The sequence below is a fragment of the Peromyscus californicus genome, unplaced genomic scaffold, assembly GCF_007827085.1.
Source record: "Peromyscus californicus insignis strain IS unplaced genomic scaffold, ASM782708v3 Scaffold_10__1_contigs__length_136768540, whole genome shotgun sequence".
Taxonomy (NCBI): Eukaryota; Metazoa; Chordata; class Mammalia; order Rodentia; family Cricetidae; genus Peromyscus; species Peromyscus californicus.
The window spans coordinates 104,772,136-104,786,540 of NW_026294391.1; the positions used below are offsets into that span (position 1 = coordinate 104,772,136).

Sequence of the window (14,405 nt, forward strand, 5' to 3'; positions counted from 1 at the left end):
CTCCCAGTGGGCCACTGCTACATTCCTTATGTTCTTAGCACCTAGAACTAAGAATAAAGAATACGTGGGATTGCTTTTGGGAAAGGCCAGGAAAGATATTATCCATATTTATTCATACTACCTAGAAGACAGCAGAAAGCTCAGGAATGGAGATGGGATTGGTATATGTTGATTCCAGGTCACAGTCCTTGGGCGTCCCAGAATACTTCCCACACCTAGGAGAAATGGAAACTCAACAGATATTACTTATATTGACATTTCTTTTCCTATAAGAAATTACCTTGGATTGTCACTATCCTAAGATAGATTTATTTTCCATTAATAAAGGCAAAATACCAATGTGTCCTTCCAGTTAAAGGAAGAGAAGCAAGGATCCAGTAACAGATGCCATACATCCACTTCTAGTCATCTGATTGCACTGGGCTCTGGCAGAAAGGACTGATGATTTGATAAAAGTGTTCCTCTACTGAAAGGACACATAGGCTCCAGGGAAGAGCATTAATGATACATGGAAGTCTGCTATTCTGAGCAGAGGGGCGGGGAAATATTTCCAACCAAATTTAGCATCACACGGCCTTCATCCAACTCCCGGGGTGCCCGTTTATCTTCACTGGGTCTTTAAATTCCATAGCTCCCCAAGGACAAGGAGTCCAAATCAATAGACCCACACTGGGACATCTGTTCTGGATAAAGAAATGAGAAGATCCTGTTGTGACCCTGCTTGTTGCTGCACTGATTTAAATAGGCCTCATCCCTTTATCCAGATCTTAACAACTGCAGACAACAAATATCTCATAGAGTACAGCCAATAAAGCAGTTTAATCCCTGCCCCCAACACACAGCAATTGTATTCCTATTGTCCAGCTTAATTCTGCAGCACTCATTTAAATTTCTGGAGGAAATGCCTGCCCAAGGCCACTAGAGCTTTATGCTTGATTCAGGGAGCAGGGAGCAGATCACGTCCGCTTCTCTTAGGTAGCATACAGTATGGTCTGCATGACCCATCTCCTCCTTTCTTCCTTTTCCTCTTGCTATCAGAAAGTGCTTTGAAACAGTGGCTGACAAGCTCCTGCTCAAACATAATCTCCAAATAGGTTTCAAATTTTATATCAGCTAATCAGATGAAAATACTTTAAGATGTAACAAGCCTTCCAGCTCAAACAATTTGTAAAATTACATTTAAACTAAATGTCATCTCTGCTTAAAACGTGTCAGCTTCTTAAGTGCGTAGTCCTTGTGCACAGGAGTCTGTCGGGGTTCAGATTTTATGAAACTTACAACTTTGGCCACCTACCTATGAAAACGATTATAAATCCCCTCAAGCTAAATTCCCTCCAATAATGCAGTTGCTTGGGTTTGCCACTGGTTAAGTGGGAAAAAAAATCAAACCTAATTTAGTGTGTTTACTGAGCCCACACAGCCATTCTTAAACTACTTGATTAAAATCCTTTAAGTAGTCAAAATGCAAGTTAAAACACTAGTAGAGTCTCACTCTGAGTTCTTACCATTTGCTGGTTTTCATCTGTCACCTGGGGCACCCTCATACGGAGCACTTACCCACCTAGGGTTCTAAAAGTGACTTTCCTGCTGCTGTCACCAGCACAGGCTTGATGACAAAGGGCTGCTGGAGTGGGTCAGGACACCAGAAGAGAGACACTTGATTATTAAGCCAGAAGCTCACCTGCTCCACAGTCCTAGCCATAATTCTTCATGCTTGGCTCTAGTCACAGCTGACTCGCATTAAGAACAGGTAGTAAGGAAGGAATTTTAGGGCGGTGAATTTGATCCAAACATGTTATATGCATGTGTGCATATTAAGTACTAATATTTTAAAAGAGGAATTTCATTTGGGTGGTTGCCTTTTTTAGGTTTTCATCAGTACCGGTCTCTGAAATCTTTTAATTTCCTATAAAGTACCCTCCCTTGTCTATATGCCATGACAGTCCCAGGAGAGCTAACTGAGGATTTTTGGACACTTATTAGTAATGTTTCTCCACATTCCCATTGATAATCAAGCTGATTGTTTCATAGACATTATGGCAGGCAGGTCATAAGCTCTGAAATAACCCACTATCACAGATGTGTTTTATAATGTGCAGGAAGGGATAGTGGTAGGAGAGGGCAAAGGCTTCTCCAAAGCTGGCTCTGAGCTGATGTGCCAGTTCTGTGACTTGTCTCTCACTAAGGATACAAGAGAAAAGGAAGAATTGCTCAGTCTCCCACTCATCTTACTGTCCTATGCTCAATCAGCAGCCCTCTTACCTTCTGTTGGTTGATCCTTCTTCTAGCTACTTGCAGCCATCCCTTTGTCTTTTTCAATCTATAGGTCTTTATTAAGGGTTCTTAAGGATACATTGGAAATTCTTGTTTTGGAGCCAGGTCATATCATCAGTGAGATTTAAGTGAACCCAGATTTAACATGATCCTCTATTGGGGGGGTACAATAATATATATATATATATATATATATATATATATATATACACACATACTGCTTTCTTTGAAAAATCTCCTGAGATCCCAGTACTTGCTAGACTGAGACAGGAGGATCACCACAAATTTAAGGCCAGCCTGAGGTTAGCCTGGGCTGCATAGTAACATGCCGTCTCATAAAAGGAAAAAATGGAAAGAAAAGACTGCCCAGAAAGAATTCAGAAAATTAGAAATGCTAGATTGAGGGAAAGAGGCAAGTACCAGAGAGGAACAGATTTGCACTGCTGTTTGTTTGTGATTCAAAAGTACTTTAAACTCAGAATGGCCTCCTTGGGGAATCTGTTCTCTTGCTAAAAGTTCCTAGGAACTAGACAATAAAGCGTCATTCCTTCTCTGTCTAGCCGTCTCTTGTTAGTGTGTTTAGTGGTGCTTACCATGTGGTGGGTGTTGCACTTACTGAGTTAGCTTTGTTTTGTGGGGGAGGGGGGTTGTAGGGGTATTTTTGTTTTCTTTTTGTATTTCAACTGTTATCTCATTTTTCTTTCTTTTTTTTGAGATGATAATATAATTACACCATTTTCCCCTCTCTTTCCTCCCACCAAACTCTCCCAAATATAGGGTGGGGTATAGTTTTACATTTAAAGGGGATCAAATGCCTCAGTCTTCAGTCTACCTACTTGAAAAGAGCTCATTTCCCTAAAATCCAGTCCAAATAAAGTTAGTTTTTTATACCAAATACCCTCTTACTACTACCTTCGAAGACAGAAAAAAAATAGCAATTCCTCCTAGAAGGATCAAGACTTACAAGATTAAAAAAGGAAAGAAAGAACTAGTTAAATTAAGTAATTAAATTCAAATGAGATCAAATGCGAACTTACACTAGATGCGTATTTGTATCCTCCAAGCAGGAGGCAGAATCATGTTGGCAGTGAGAGGAGGCGCCTTTTTGTATGAATTCTCTTGGCATAACAAAACTCTAGCTGATTCAAGCTATCTTTGCCAAAAACCCCCGCTGGCTTTCTGGCCAATTCCATTCTTATCAGCAGCCTTTGTTCCTATGACCAGGTGTAGTCCTCAGCCAAAGGATAAAATAAGAAAAATTTGTCATTGGCTCCAGTCTCATCTTCAATGTGGAACTGAAGATTAAGGAGTTAACTGCAATATGATGAGAGTTGAAGCCATGGATGATAATGTTGAAAGAAGAAAAATAAAGGACAGAACCTTGAATGATCTGTCTTATTCCACAAACCTTCAGTGATTACCTCCTAAACCAAACACTTCTGGAAAGACAAAATATACCTTGGTGGAGAATGAAAACTAGGAAGAAAAAAATAGGCAAAGAATATCATAGAAGTAGGAAGAGAGCCTGTGGTCTTTAGTGTCATAGAGCCAAAGGAAAGAGTATATAATACAAAAGTCCAGTAATATCACATGAGCAGTTGATGTCCGACAGGATGTGTTTGAGTCTGGCAACCAAGCTTACAGTTCAAGAAATAATTTCAATAAGTCAGAGGGACTACAAATTAGGTATTAAAGTGAAATCACTGTTTTAAATCAGAGATAAATGAAGTCATAGTTTCAAGATCTTTGATGGTGGTGGGTAGAGGTGCAATATGGGTAGAATGGATTAAAAAATGGAAGGGATGTTTTTTGGTAAACAGAACTGCCTATGATTTCAACTGAATAGGTATTGTATAACTTTCCCTGGGAAGACATGAACAAATGGCTACTCACCCCAGTACAGCACCAATGACAGGCCAAAGCAACAATTCCACCAACATCCATATTGGCAAAACAAAGATTGTATTGGGGTTACCTACAGAAGTGTGGGCAAGGGGGCATTTATAGAAACATGGATAACTCAGAAGAGCTGCATCATCAAAACACTCACTAATTGCGAATCAAAGTGCTATAGTATGTAGTATACATATGCAAGTGTCATTTGAAAACAGGATGCTGGTTAAGAGAGTGGATCTGAATTTCAGTACCAGAGGTCAAATCTCAGCCTCTCTTTCCCTTGTAGTATTCAGTGGAAGCCTTTGGTAATGCCTTGTCTGTTAAAATATATATCATTTGAAGATAGAATGGTAATTGTACCGACCTTAAGGTTGCTAGGAAAATGAAGCAAAATAATATGTATAAAGTGCTTGCCACAGTGCCTCATACAGAGCAAGCACTTCAGAAATGTGAGCAACTGTTCATCATCTGCATTTCCCCTTAAATAAGGAGCACTTCTCAACTGCTTTGAGTTGCCCTATACAATTCACCAAAGTAAATACCATTTTTTTGGTAAATATACTCTAGTTCAAACTTCATAATTCTTTCTCCATCTCTCCCCACAGGTAGGGGTATTGAAACATAACTATATTTATCTCAGAAAAAAACTGAACATAATTGATAATTTACTACATATCTGATATACCATACTTAAGCTGTCCCCTAGTCATATACATTTTCCCACATGTACATTTTAAAGGCTATTTTCTACACTAAAACCTACTAGCATTCTAAAGGAACAGTTGTAGAAAAAATAAATGCAGAAAATCCTAATGTCTTCTTTTCCTGAGATTGATATAAAAAGGTGACATGCCTTTACATGAGTTAATTATTCAGTACACTGCTAACATTTATTTATCAATCTGACATGTGTAAATGTTGTACTTGCATTTATCACCATCAAAGATAGCTTACTTGATGAATTAATATATATTCTAATAGCTGTTTTTTCCTTGTATCCCCATTCAGAAATATTGCAGGTTTTCATGTATTATGTTCAATAATCAACAACTATTTAAGGAATCTACATTTTAATATAGAATCTACTGCAATAATAGATATAAAACCAAAAGACTGGGTCCCTATCTTCAAATGATGTATATTTTAACAGACAAGGCAGTAACCAAGACTTATACTGAATACTACAATGGAAAAGAAAGAAAATAGAAGAAATGAAAGTTATTGTGCACAGTGCACAAAAATTCCAGTCAAGTAATAGAGATAGACATAAGAACATGAATATTAGCATAAGAAAAGTTAAATTAGATATGTCATAAAGAAGTACAAGTTGAGGTGTGAGGTAGCAAAAAGAAATTAGGGGGAAATGGAATTAGTTTCCCTAAGCCAATATGCTTCAGAGGACAAAAGACCAGGGCTTTTTCTTTATTTCACCATCAAACTAAAGCAATTTAGAACCCATTGAATGGCTTTGCCTCTCTAATCTTAGCATTGACAAATTGGCTGGTTACAGTGATTGAATATATTATATTTCAACCAAAAACATTTGTTAAGTGACAAATGATGAAGGAAATGCTGTCTGTAAAAGTGCTATGTGTCTTTGTTTTTCAGAGAGCTGATATAGCTGTTGCTCCACTCACTATAACATTGGTCCGTGAAGAAGTCATAGATTTTTCAAAGCCATTTATGAGCCTGGGAATCTCCATCATGATAAAGAAGCCTCAGAAATCAAAACCAGGCGTATTTTCGTTCCTGGATCCTTTAGCTTATGAAATCTGGATGTGCATTGTCTTCGCCTACATTGGAGTCAGTGTGGTTCTCTTCCTAGTCAGCAGATTTAGCCCTTATGAATGGCACTTGGAAGACAACAATGAAGAACCTCGTGACCCACAAAGCCCTCCTGATCCTCCGAATGAATTTGGAATATTTAACAGTCTTTGGTTTTCCTTGGGTGCTTTTATGCAACAAGGATGTGATATTTCTCCAAGGTTTGTTTGTGTGTAATACAGAATACATGCTTGTATTTTGTGGTCATACTCCACTCATGTCCATCTGGTATTCACCTGCATCAACTTCAGAGTTCTTTCATTTAACATTCCATCCAATGACAAATTATCATCAAGCCATTTTGTTTGCTTATGTCTTTGAGGTGAGTGTGTCTCTGTTGATGCTTTGAATGCCTAAGGTTTGCTACAGTGTTCATAAATACACAAACTCTGGATAAAATTAACTGGCACATAATAGTACTATGAAAATTGCCTCATTAATTGAGCTGAAACATTTTCTCATTTGTCAAGAGACTGAGTCTAGACAAAATGTGAAAGAAGATAGAACATTTCTTTAAAATCCTCCTGTCTTCCCCTATTAATATTGGCTTTTTTGTTTTGCTCTCAGATTTCCTAGAACTATGTGTCTACTCCAGTTTCTTAGCTAAAACTATAGAATTTCTCCAAGAAAACAGCAGAAAATCAGTATGAATCTTAGTGATGTAACCACATTTGAAAATAGCCTGGCCATTTCTTATAAAGTTAGGCATAGAGTTAAAATGTCACACAACAATTTTACTGTCATTTGTACCCCCAAAGTAAAAAGTATGAATGTCCATAGTAGCTTTAGTTTTAATAGACAAAAGATAGAAATGAAGCAAATGATCAACTGGTAAATGGATAAAGAAATTGTGGCATATCCATTCAATGGAATATTATTCAATTAAAAGAACAGATTACTGATGCATACTGACAGTTCACATGAACCTTGAAAACATGCCCAATGAAATAATTTAAAAACAAAATGCCACATACCACTCAATTATATTTGTTGAATACCCCACAATAGATCATTCTGCTTGTCCGAGATAGAGAAATCTATAGTGATAAAAAGGATAATTGGTGATGGCCAGAGTTTGAAGGGAGAGGAAAAAAAATGGTAACAAAGGGATTGGAGTCTGGCAAGTGTGCTGAGCAGAACATGTACAAGAGTAGAAAAAACTTATGTGAGTTTTTTATATCTTGTTCATTACAAAGTTTTTCTGTTTGTTTTTTAAAAGAAATATAGCACTAAAAAGCTGTTCGTCTGGATAAGATTTTGATACCCCTACTACCGGCTTGTGGGACATAGGCCTTACTTGTCTCATCCTTTTCCTAACCCTGCTAGGACTGGACAAATGGACATGAGGGAGCTGATGGGGGTGATATGAAAATGCTCCAAAAATAGATTTTGATGATAGTTTCAGAACTCTAAATTTACTTAAATCATTGAACAAATATAATTCTGATGAATACTTATACTGGTGAGTTGTATTAGATGCAAACTTATCTCAGCAGAGCTATTGAAAATATTGAGCATGGTTTGATATGTAGCTCAGTAGTAGAGAGCTTACCTAGAATATGTAAGACCCTGGGTTCAACCTTCAGGACCAGAAGAAATGTTGAAGGTGAATGTCCTGAGCCTTACCAATGTATATTAACTCACCTAATCACAAATAGTAGTGAATTCATACTTATACAATATTATGACTGAATATGCCATATTTATAATCTTCAAAATTGTTTGAGGGACTAGGGAAATGGCTCAGTGGATAAGAGCATTTATTGTGCAAACATGAGAACCTGAGTTCAATTAGCCAGCACCTACATAAAAAGCCAGGCATGACTGTGCTTGCCTGTAACCCTGGCTTTGTGGGGGAACAAACAAATCCTGAGAGCTCAGTGGTCAACCAGCGTAGACTATGCTTCAGATTCAGTGAAAGACCCCATCTCAAGTCAATAACATGCAGAGAGATAAAGGAAGACACCAATGTTGTGCTCTGGCCTTTGCTTGTTAGCACACCCATGGACTCCCATGCACGCATCACATACATGCACCATACACATACAGCACACCAGACATATCACACACACACACACACACACACACACACACACACACACACACACACACACACGAGCACATACACAAGGCACACACTAAAAATTATAAAACAAAATACTAACTTTGGCTAAACTAAACATTAATCCAAATACTGACAGGAGTCAATAACATAACTACACAGGGATTTTCAGTTAGAAATTAAAGACTTGGGGTTGGAAAGATATCCCAACCAATAAAGTGCTTCTTTTGCGATCATGACAACTTGAGTTCAATCCCAAGAACCCACATGAAAGCTAAGTATGGTGGTACTTGCTTCTAAAACCAATGCTGGGAAGGTAGACATTGGGTGATCCCTGGAGCTGACTGGCCAGCCAGTCTAGCCTAATTTGTAAACTATAGGCTAATAACATACCCTATCTCAAAGGAGGAAGGGGACAGTGTTCCTGAAGATGACACCCAAGGTCGTTCTCTCTTCCCTACACACACAACCACATGCACACCCACACAACCACAAGCACATGCATGCACGCACGCGCGCGCACACACACACACACACACACACACACACACACACACGCACGCATGCACGCACGCATGCACGCACACAAAGAATATAAGGATTCAGAATAATGAGACCATTTTTACAGCATATCTCTTTGTGAGACTAGCCATTGAGAGTACTAAGCACTTACAGTAAAACGTGACTGACTGGGTAGCCATCTTTGGCAGCTTTTGAAAATTGCCTGTGTGGGGCTTTCAAGTCTCATGCATCCAACCTACCCTTTTGCCCCTTTTTTTGTTAAAAAGAAAAAGCCACCCTCAATCTGTTTGGCTGGGTTCTTCAAATTATTTCATTTCCTGTTCCTTTTGTGTTCAGAATGTGTCACTTTGTGATATCATCAGGGAGTTCATTTGATTTCCTAGTTTCTTTTTGGTTTTTGTGAAATAGTCACTTCAAGAGACTATGGCCTCTGAATGAGTCTATAATTGAAAGATTTCTAACATGGCTGGTAATCTGTATTGAGACAATGCTGAAGAGTCATTAAGGCTGGAGATTTTCTTGGTTTCTGTAAGTCAATTTTCAAAACTACATTTGTGATATTCCCACTGGAGTACTGCCTACTATGCTGCATACTCAAACAGGCCTCTTCACAAGCCGTTTTGACAAGTATTTATGCACATTACTTCATTAAATAAGAACTAAAGCTGATACTGAAAATGACAAGTTGGACCAGTTTAGGTTTTTGCCTTAATTTCTGGTAGCACAATTTAAGCTACAGCTTTTCCCTAGTCCTAAAATATGGCAAACGCCTTTTCTTTCCAAGGGACAGATTGTAGTATGCTGCTCAAGAGGTTGTCATATAGTACAATGGCTTCCAAATTTTTTAACATGACCCACAGTAAGAAATTGTTTTTCCATCTTGACTCACTATACATAAATGTATATAAGCAAAATTATACCAGACATTATCCTTAGAGTATGCCATGCACGCTAAGATTTTTCTATCCTGTTGGATTGTTTTTAAAGCTGGTCATGGTTCAACCCACTAAGAGCATGAAGCTTATAGAATACATGTTTAGTGTAATAACTATTTTTTATTATGCTTCTTAGTGAGAAATCATTACCTCCAGGAGCTTCATATGTTCTAACCTATGAGTGATCACTCCTCTGATACTATCTTTTGTGCCCTACAAAAGAATTTATTTCTTTAAATCTTTTATTAAAATATGCTTCTTAGCATATATATTATACACCAGTAAGAGAGAAGCATGTTTCTCCTTGTCTTGAGAGCTCTACTGATTATATATTTGTGATCAACTGTGTATTAGCCCAGTCCACTGTAATATATTTCTCTATTCGCAGATTTAGAAAGTCCTGACAACAGTATAGTTACACTGTAAGATGTGTGGTTGCCTTTACTGTAAGCATCAGCGTTATACTTTGCTTAACGACCACACTCAAAGTACAAACTCTCCAGAAAGCCAAGAATGTGAGCATAGGTGATACACTGTTACTTTCATCAAAACTGAAGTAAATCAAGGAATTATCCTTGAGATTATGTTTGAAAATAGAATCAACAAGTATTAGAATGGAAGGAAATGTCAGAGAAAAATCAGTCTAACCGCCGTCATTTCCTAGGGAAAGCACCACCTTCCCTGGACTCCCACTGTGGGTGGACCTATTATCTACTGTCTAACCTGGATCTTAACCTTTAAACCATTGCCACAGTGTAGGCATTGGGCTTAATTTTAAGTTGAAGAAAGTGGCTCAGGTTAAATAATTTGCCCAGTCACACTGACAATGACAGCTAGAACTCAAACCTAGCTCCAATTCCCAAACCCTGTTCTTTCTACTGTATGCTGCTTTGTTCATATCATAGACTACAGTCATTCCTTGAGAGCTGACACAAGGGAACACAACTTCACAGAGATTTTTAAGAGCCAGCAGTACAATTGCTTCCGCAACTACTTCACACTGCCAGTCTGAAGGGACACTGTTGGCTTCCTAGCTCCCTTCGTGCTTAGGTACCAGAACTGCTTTCCCATTTCTATCCCTAAAGAAATGCAACACCCATTGTTAATGAAAGTGGGCAGTGAGCATTCATAATACTGCTGAGCATCTGCTCACTCAGAGCTTAAGGCTGCAAAATCAGCAATAAGGCATTATGAGGAAAACTACTGGCATCATTCCATTGCCATTAAACACAGTTATTGACAGTTACCCTGAAGCTTCGAGATTCTTCATCAATATTAGGTTTGATATTGGAACTGTTCTAATTGTTCAGAGTAAATTACTTTGTTCTACATGAAGCTGTAGGCTGAGTCAACATAAAGGAAGGTAATCAATGTAATAAGCCAAGGTTATATTCATACAACTGATGTATCAGGGGAAAAGTCCAGAGAAGGTGTGAACACATTCAGTTTAACCCTCTTCATCCTGAACATGCACTGGGGGCCAGCCAACAGGGGCAGCCAGATGGAGAGAGGAGAGCAGTTAAGTTAGCTTCACTGCATTCCCAGTCTGCTCTGCCGTTGTGCAACCTGGAGCAAATTACTAAGCCTAGCTAACCCTCGATCTCTCATCAATCAAATGCAAAGTACAGGTCCTGGCCTATGAGCTCAACAAATGTTAGCAATTGTTATTATGAAATTGGATTCTTCTAATCACCCTAGCTTAGCATATATACCAGTTAACATTGCATTTTGTCAGAGTTCCTAAAACTACTGAGGAATCCAGCTGAAGTGCTGGTTGATAGCAAAGTGCAAGCCTCTCCTGAGAGACAATCAGTAACGTTCCTTTTTGATCCATCTAGTGCTTTTAAGAATTACATTTCTTGAAAGCGTTTTGAGCATAGCATTCCACAATGCGTTGCTCACATTGACAAGAGGTTATACCTTTTTAAAATCTAAAGTTTGTTTCCTTTGTGAAACTTTGATAGACCCACTTGTGCCATCTAGAGGCCAAGTCCAGGCAAATGCTCCCCCTGCTGGCTTTCTGTGAAGCTGCAGGGACAACTGAGGGCTGCTCAAGTGGAAGACATGAGGGTTGGGAATATTACCAAAAGGAAAATGGAGGGCGAAGAATAGACAAACTTGGACCTCACTACTGGGTACAGATTGCTCCAAAGGTATTTTTTTTATTAAGTTTTCAGAATAGCAAGTCCTTTGAAGAAGTAGGCAGGGACTCTGTCACAGTTAGACATGGGTCCTCCACACATAGATCCTCCGTTAAAAGAAAAGGTGTGTAGAATAACAAAAGGTCTGAGAGGTTTGAGCTGCATTTTAAGTGATATCCTTTCCTTTCATGATGTACACCATTCTCTTCATCCTACCCCAAATTCACTTCACAGCAGTAGAGATGTGGTGAGACATTAATAATGAAAAGGCAGGGTTTTTATGACAACTATTTCATGATTTTGGCTGAAAGCTTTAGTTTTCAGTCTTTGGGGTGTGGTTACTTATTTCCATCAGAGAAGACTGTAAGAAACAAAGATTGATTCTTTACATATTTTAAAGAGTCTATCACAGTACTGGCATTGAATGGGGAATGGAAATAATGCACACTTTAGAAACAGAAGAGGAATGATAAAGAATGTAGATGAAGGCAAAGGTTTTAGCTTCCCCTCATCATCTCATAAAGCTGGGATAGTGAAGATTACAAAATTTACTTACAGGATGAAGGTTATGGTCCATAGCTCACTTTTATTGTCATTTCAGATGTCATAAAATACACGTTATTATTAATGTAGGGACTCCAGTTTCTTATTATTACAGTTAAGCAGAACATTGTCTATTGTTTGATATATGTATTTGGCAATGTTTTATATGTGTTTTTTCTTTTGTTACTTATTTATTTTCATTAACTTCAAACCTCCTCTCACCCTTTTGTCAAAGATATGACATACACACTATTCTGTGTTTTTAAAAACATAAGTGTGCAGCATTTTATAGCCATTTCATTATGCTAACCTTGAAATCTGTCTTGTGCAACAAAACTACTTGAAATGAATGTTAAGCATTTTGCAGCTGCATTAATGGAAAGAAAGGTACTGGGAAATGATAGATCTTTCTAATTCAACTATAAAGTCTTGTCTTATTTTAATAGATCCTTTATAAAACGTGATGGGGTTGACCCATCAGTCACTTTTTATATATCCTCCATGTGAAATGTGGGTTTAAGTGGCTGTAGTTTCACTAATGAGAAAAAGGGAAATACAAAAATGCTTGTGGAGCTTCTTCCCTGTGGTTTCCACTACATTTTTCCTCTGTAAAAAGATTTAAGCTTGCATGCCAAGAAAATGGAAGGGGGTGTTATGAATTCCACCACATCCTTTGTCAAATCTATTATTGTTTTGAGGAGACATTATCAAATGCAATCCTTTGCATTCTATACTAATTGCACAGAAGCTATTTGTTTAGGTTTGTAAGGCTGTTTTATCATTTCTATAAGGATATTCTCTCAAATTTGCCATGCTCATCCATACCAGCATTCCTTGCAACTTGATGGAATTAGTTCCAGTACCCCTGTCAGATACCAAACCCTGAAAATGCTCAAGTCCCTTCCATCAAATGGCACATTTTTGCATTTAATATATGTACATCTTCTAACATAAATTAAATCATTTCCAGATGGATCATAACACTTAAAACAATGTACATGCTAAGAAAATAGTTGTTTGGCTATTATTTGTGGAATCATAAGGAGAAATGTCTGTCTGTAGTTCATGAAGATAGCATTTTTCCCAAATATTTTCAATCTGCAGCAGGTTGAATATGTAGATGTGGATCAGGAGGATGCAGAGAGCTGACTGTATGCCATAAAATTAACCACATAATTGCCAAAGTCAATAACCAGTAGACAAGAAGGCACGAAAATGGCCATTTTGCACTTAGGTTTATTTTCAGTCATGTCAACAACCAATCTCAGCTGAGTCATTCTGATCAACCACACAATGATCTGAGTCAGTATTAAGGTGGCCAAAATAACCAGATTATGATGTGCAGGCCTGATTTAAAATCAGACAGACATATCCACAGTCCATTAGCCTCAATAAAATGGCGCAATGTAATTTCCATAAATTACTGTATTTTCCTCCACATTTCAAGCAGGCAATGCATAAACTGCCATTAGTATTCACAGCATGATATACCTCTTTCCATACCAAACTTCAAGTCTGGAATTACTCCAAACTCAGGCTTCTCCCTGGTCTCAGAAAAACCCATCATTCCACATCAGGATGACTTTTACAGGTGCAGTACAAATGAACAACAAATAACAACACACAAACATGTTTGGTTTACTACAACTATATTTCTCAGGATTTGTTTAAAATCTATCATTTTCACACCATTATGGATTTTCTTATCAAAACCCTGGATATTTTATACTACAAAATATCTGGGTATTTCTCTTTTAAGATTTTTAAAAATCTCTTTATTTTTTAATTTTATAGGTGGGTAGGAGTGTGTGTGTGTGTGTGTGTGTGTGTGTGTGTGTGTGTGTGTGTGTGTTCAATAGTAAGTATGTGGAGGTCAGAGTGTTTATGGGAGTCAATTCTATCCTTCCACCATGTGGGTCCCAGGGATGGAAGCCAAATTATCAGGTACCTCTACCTGCTAAGCCACACCATCAATCCTAGGAATCTCTCTCCTAGTATGAAAGTACAAACATTTTATTTTCTGCTTTTCTTCTCTGTACCAATTTCTTTATCTATAAAATGCCCTAGCTTGCTTATCTGTAACACAGTCCTGGCCAACAGAGATGGACAATGTAAAAAGTTGATACATGTAGGGCAATTAGAACAGTTTGTCACAAAGAACATGTTCAATAAGTGACAACTTCCATTTTATCGTTTTTACTGCTATGG

At 38.0% G+C, this 14,405-nt stretch overlaps 1 protein-coding gene across 7 annotated transcripts in view; it reads left to right on the forward strand.

The window, feature by feature from the left end:
- The window catches only part of Gria3 (glutamate ionotropic receptor AMPA type subunit 3), a 277,312-nt gene that overhangs the window by 201,430 nt on the left and 61,477 nt on the right, over positions 1 to 14,405 (forward strand). For all 7 annotated transcript variants that reach the window (XR_008218287.1, XM_052738461.1, XM_052738452.1 and 4 more), the window contains one exon: positions 5,779 to 6,155. Coding sequence is in view for 6 of the 7 variants with exons in the window: in XM_052738461.1 (XP_052594421.1) it covers positions 5,779 to 6,155 (377 nt within the window). In the remaining variant the exon portion in view is untranslated. The remainder of the gene's footprint in view (positions 1 to 5,778; positions 6,156 to 14,405) is intronic.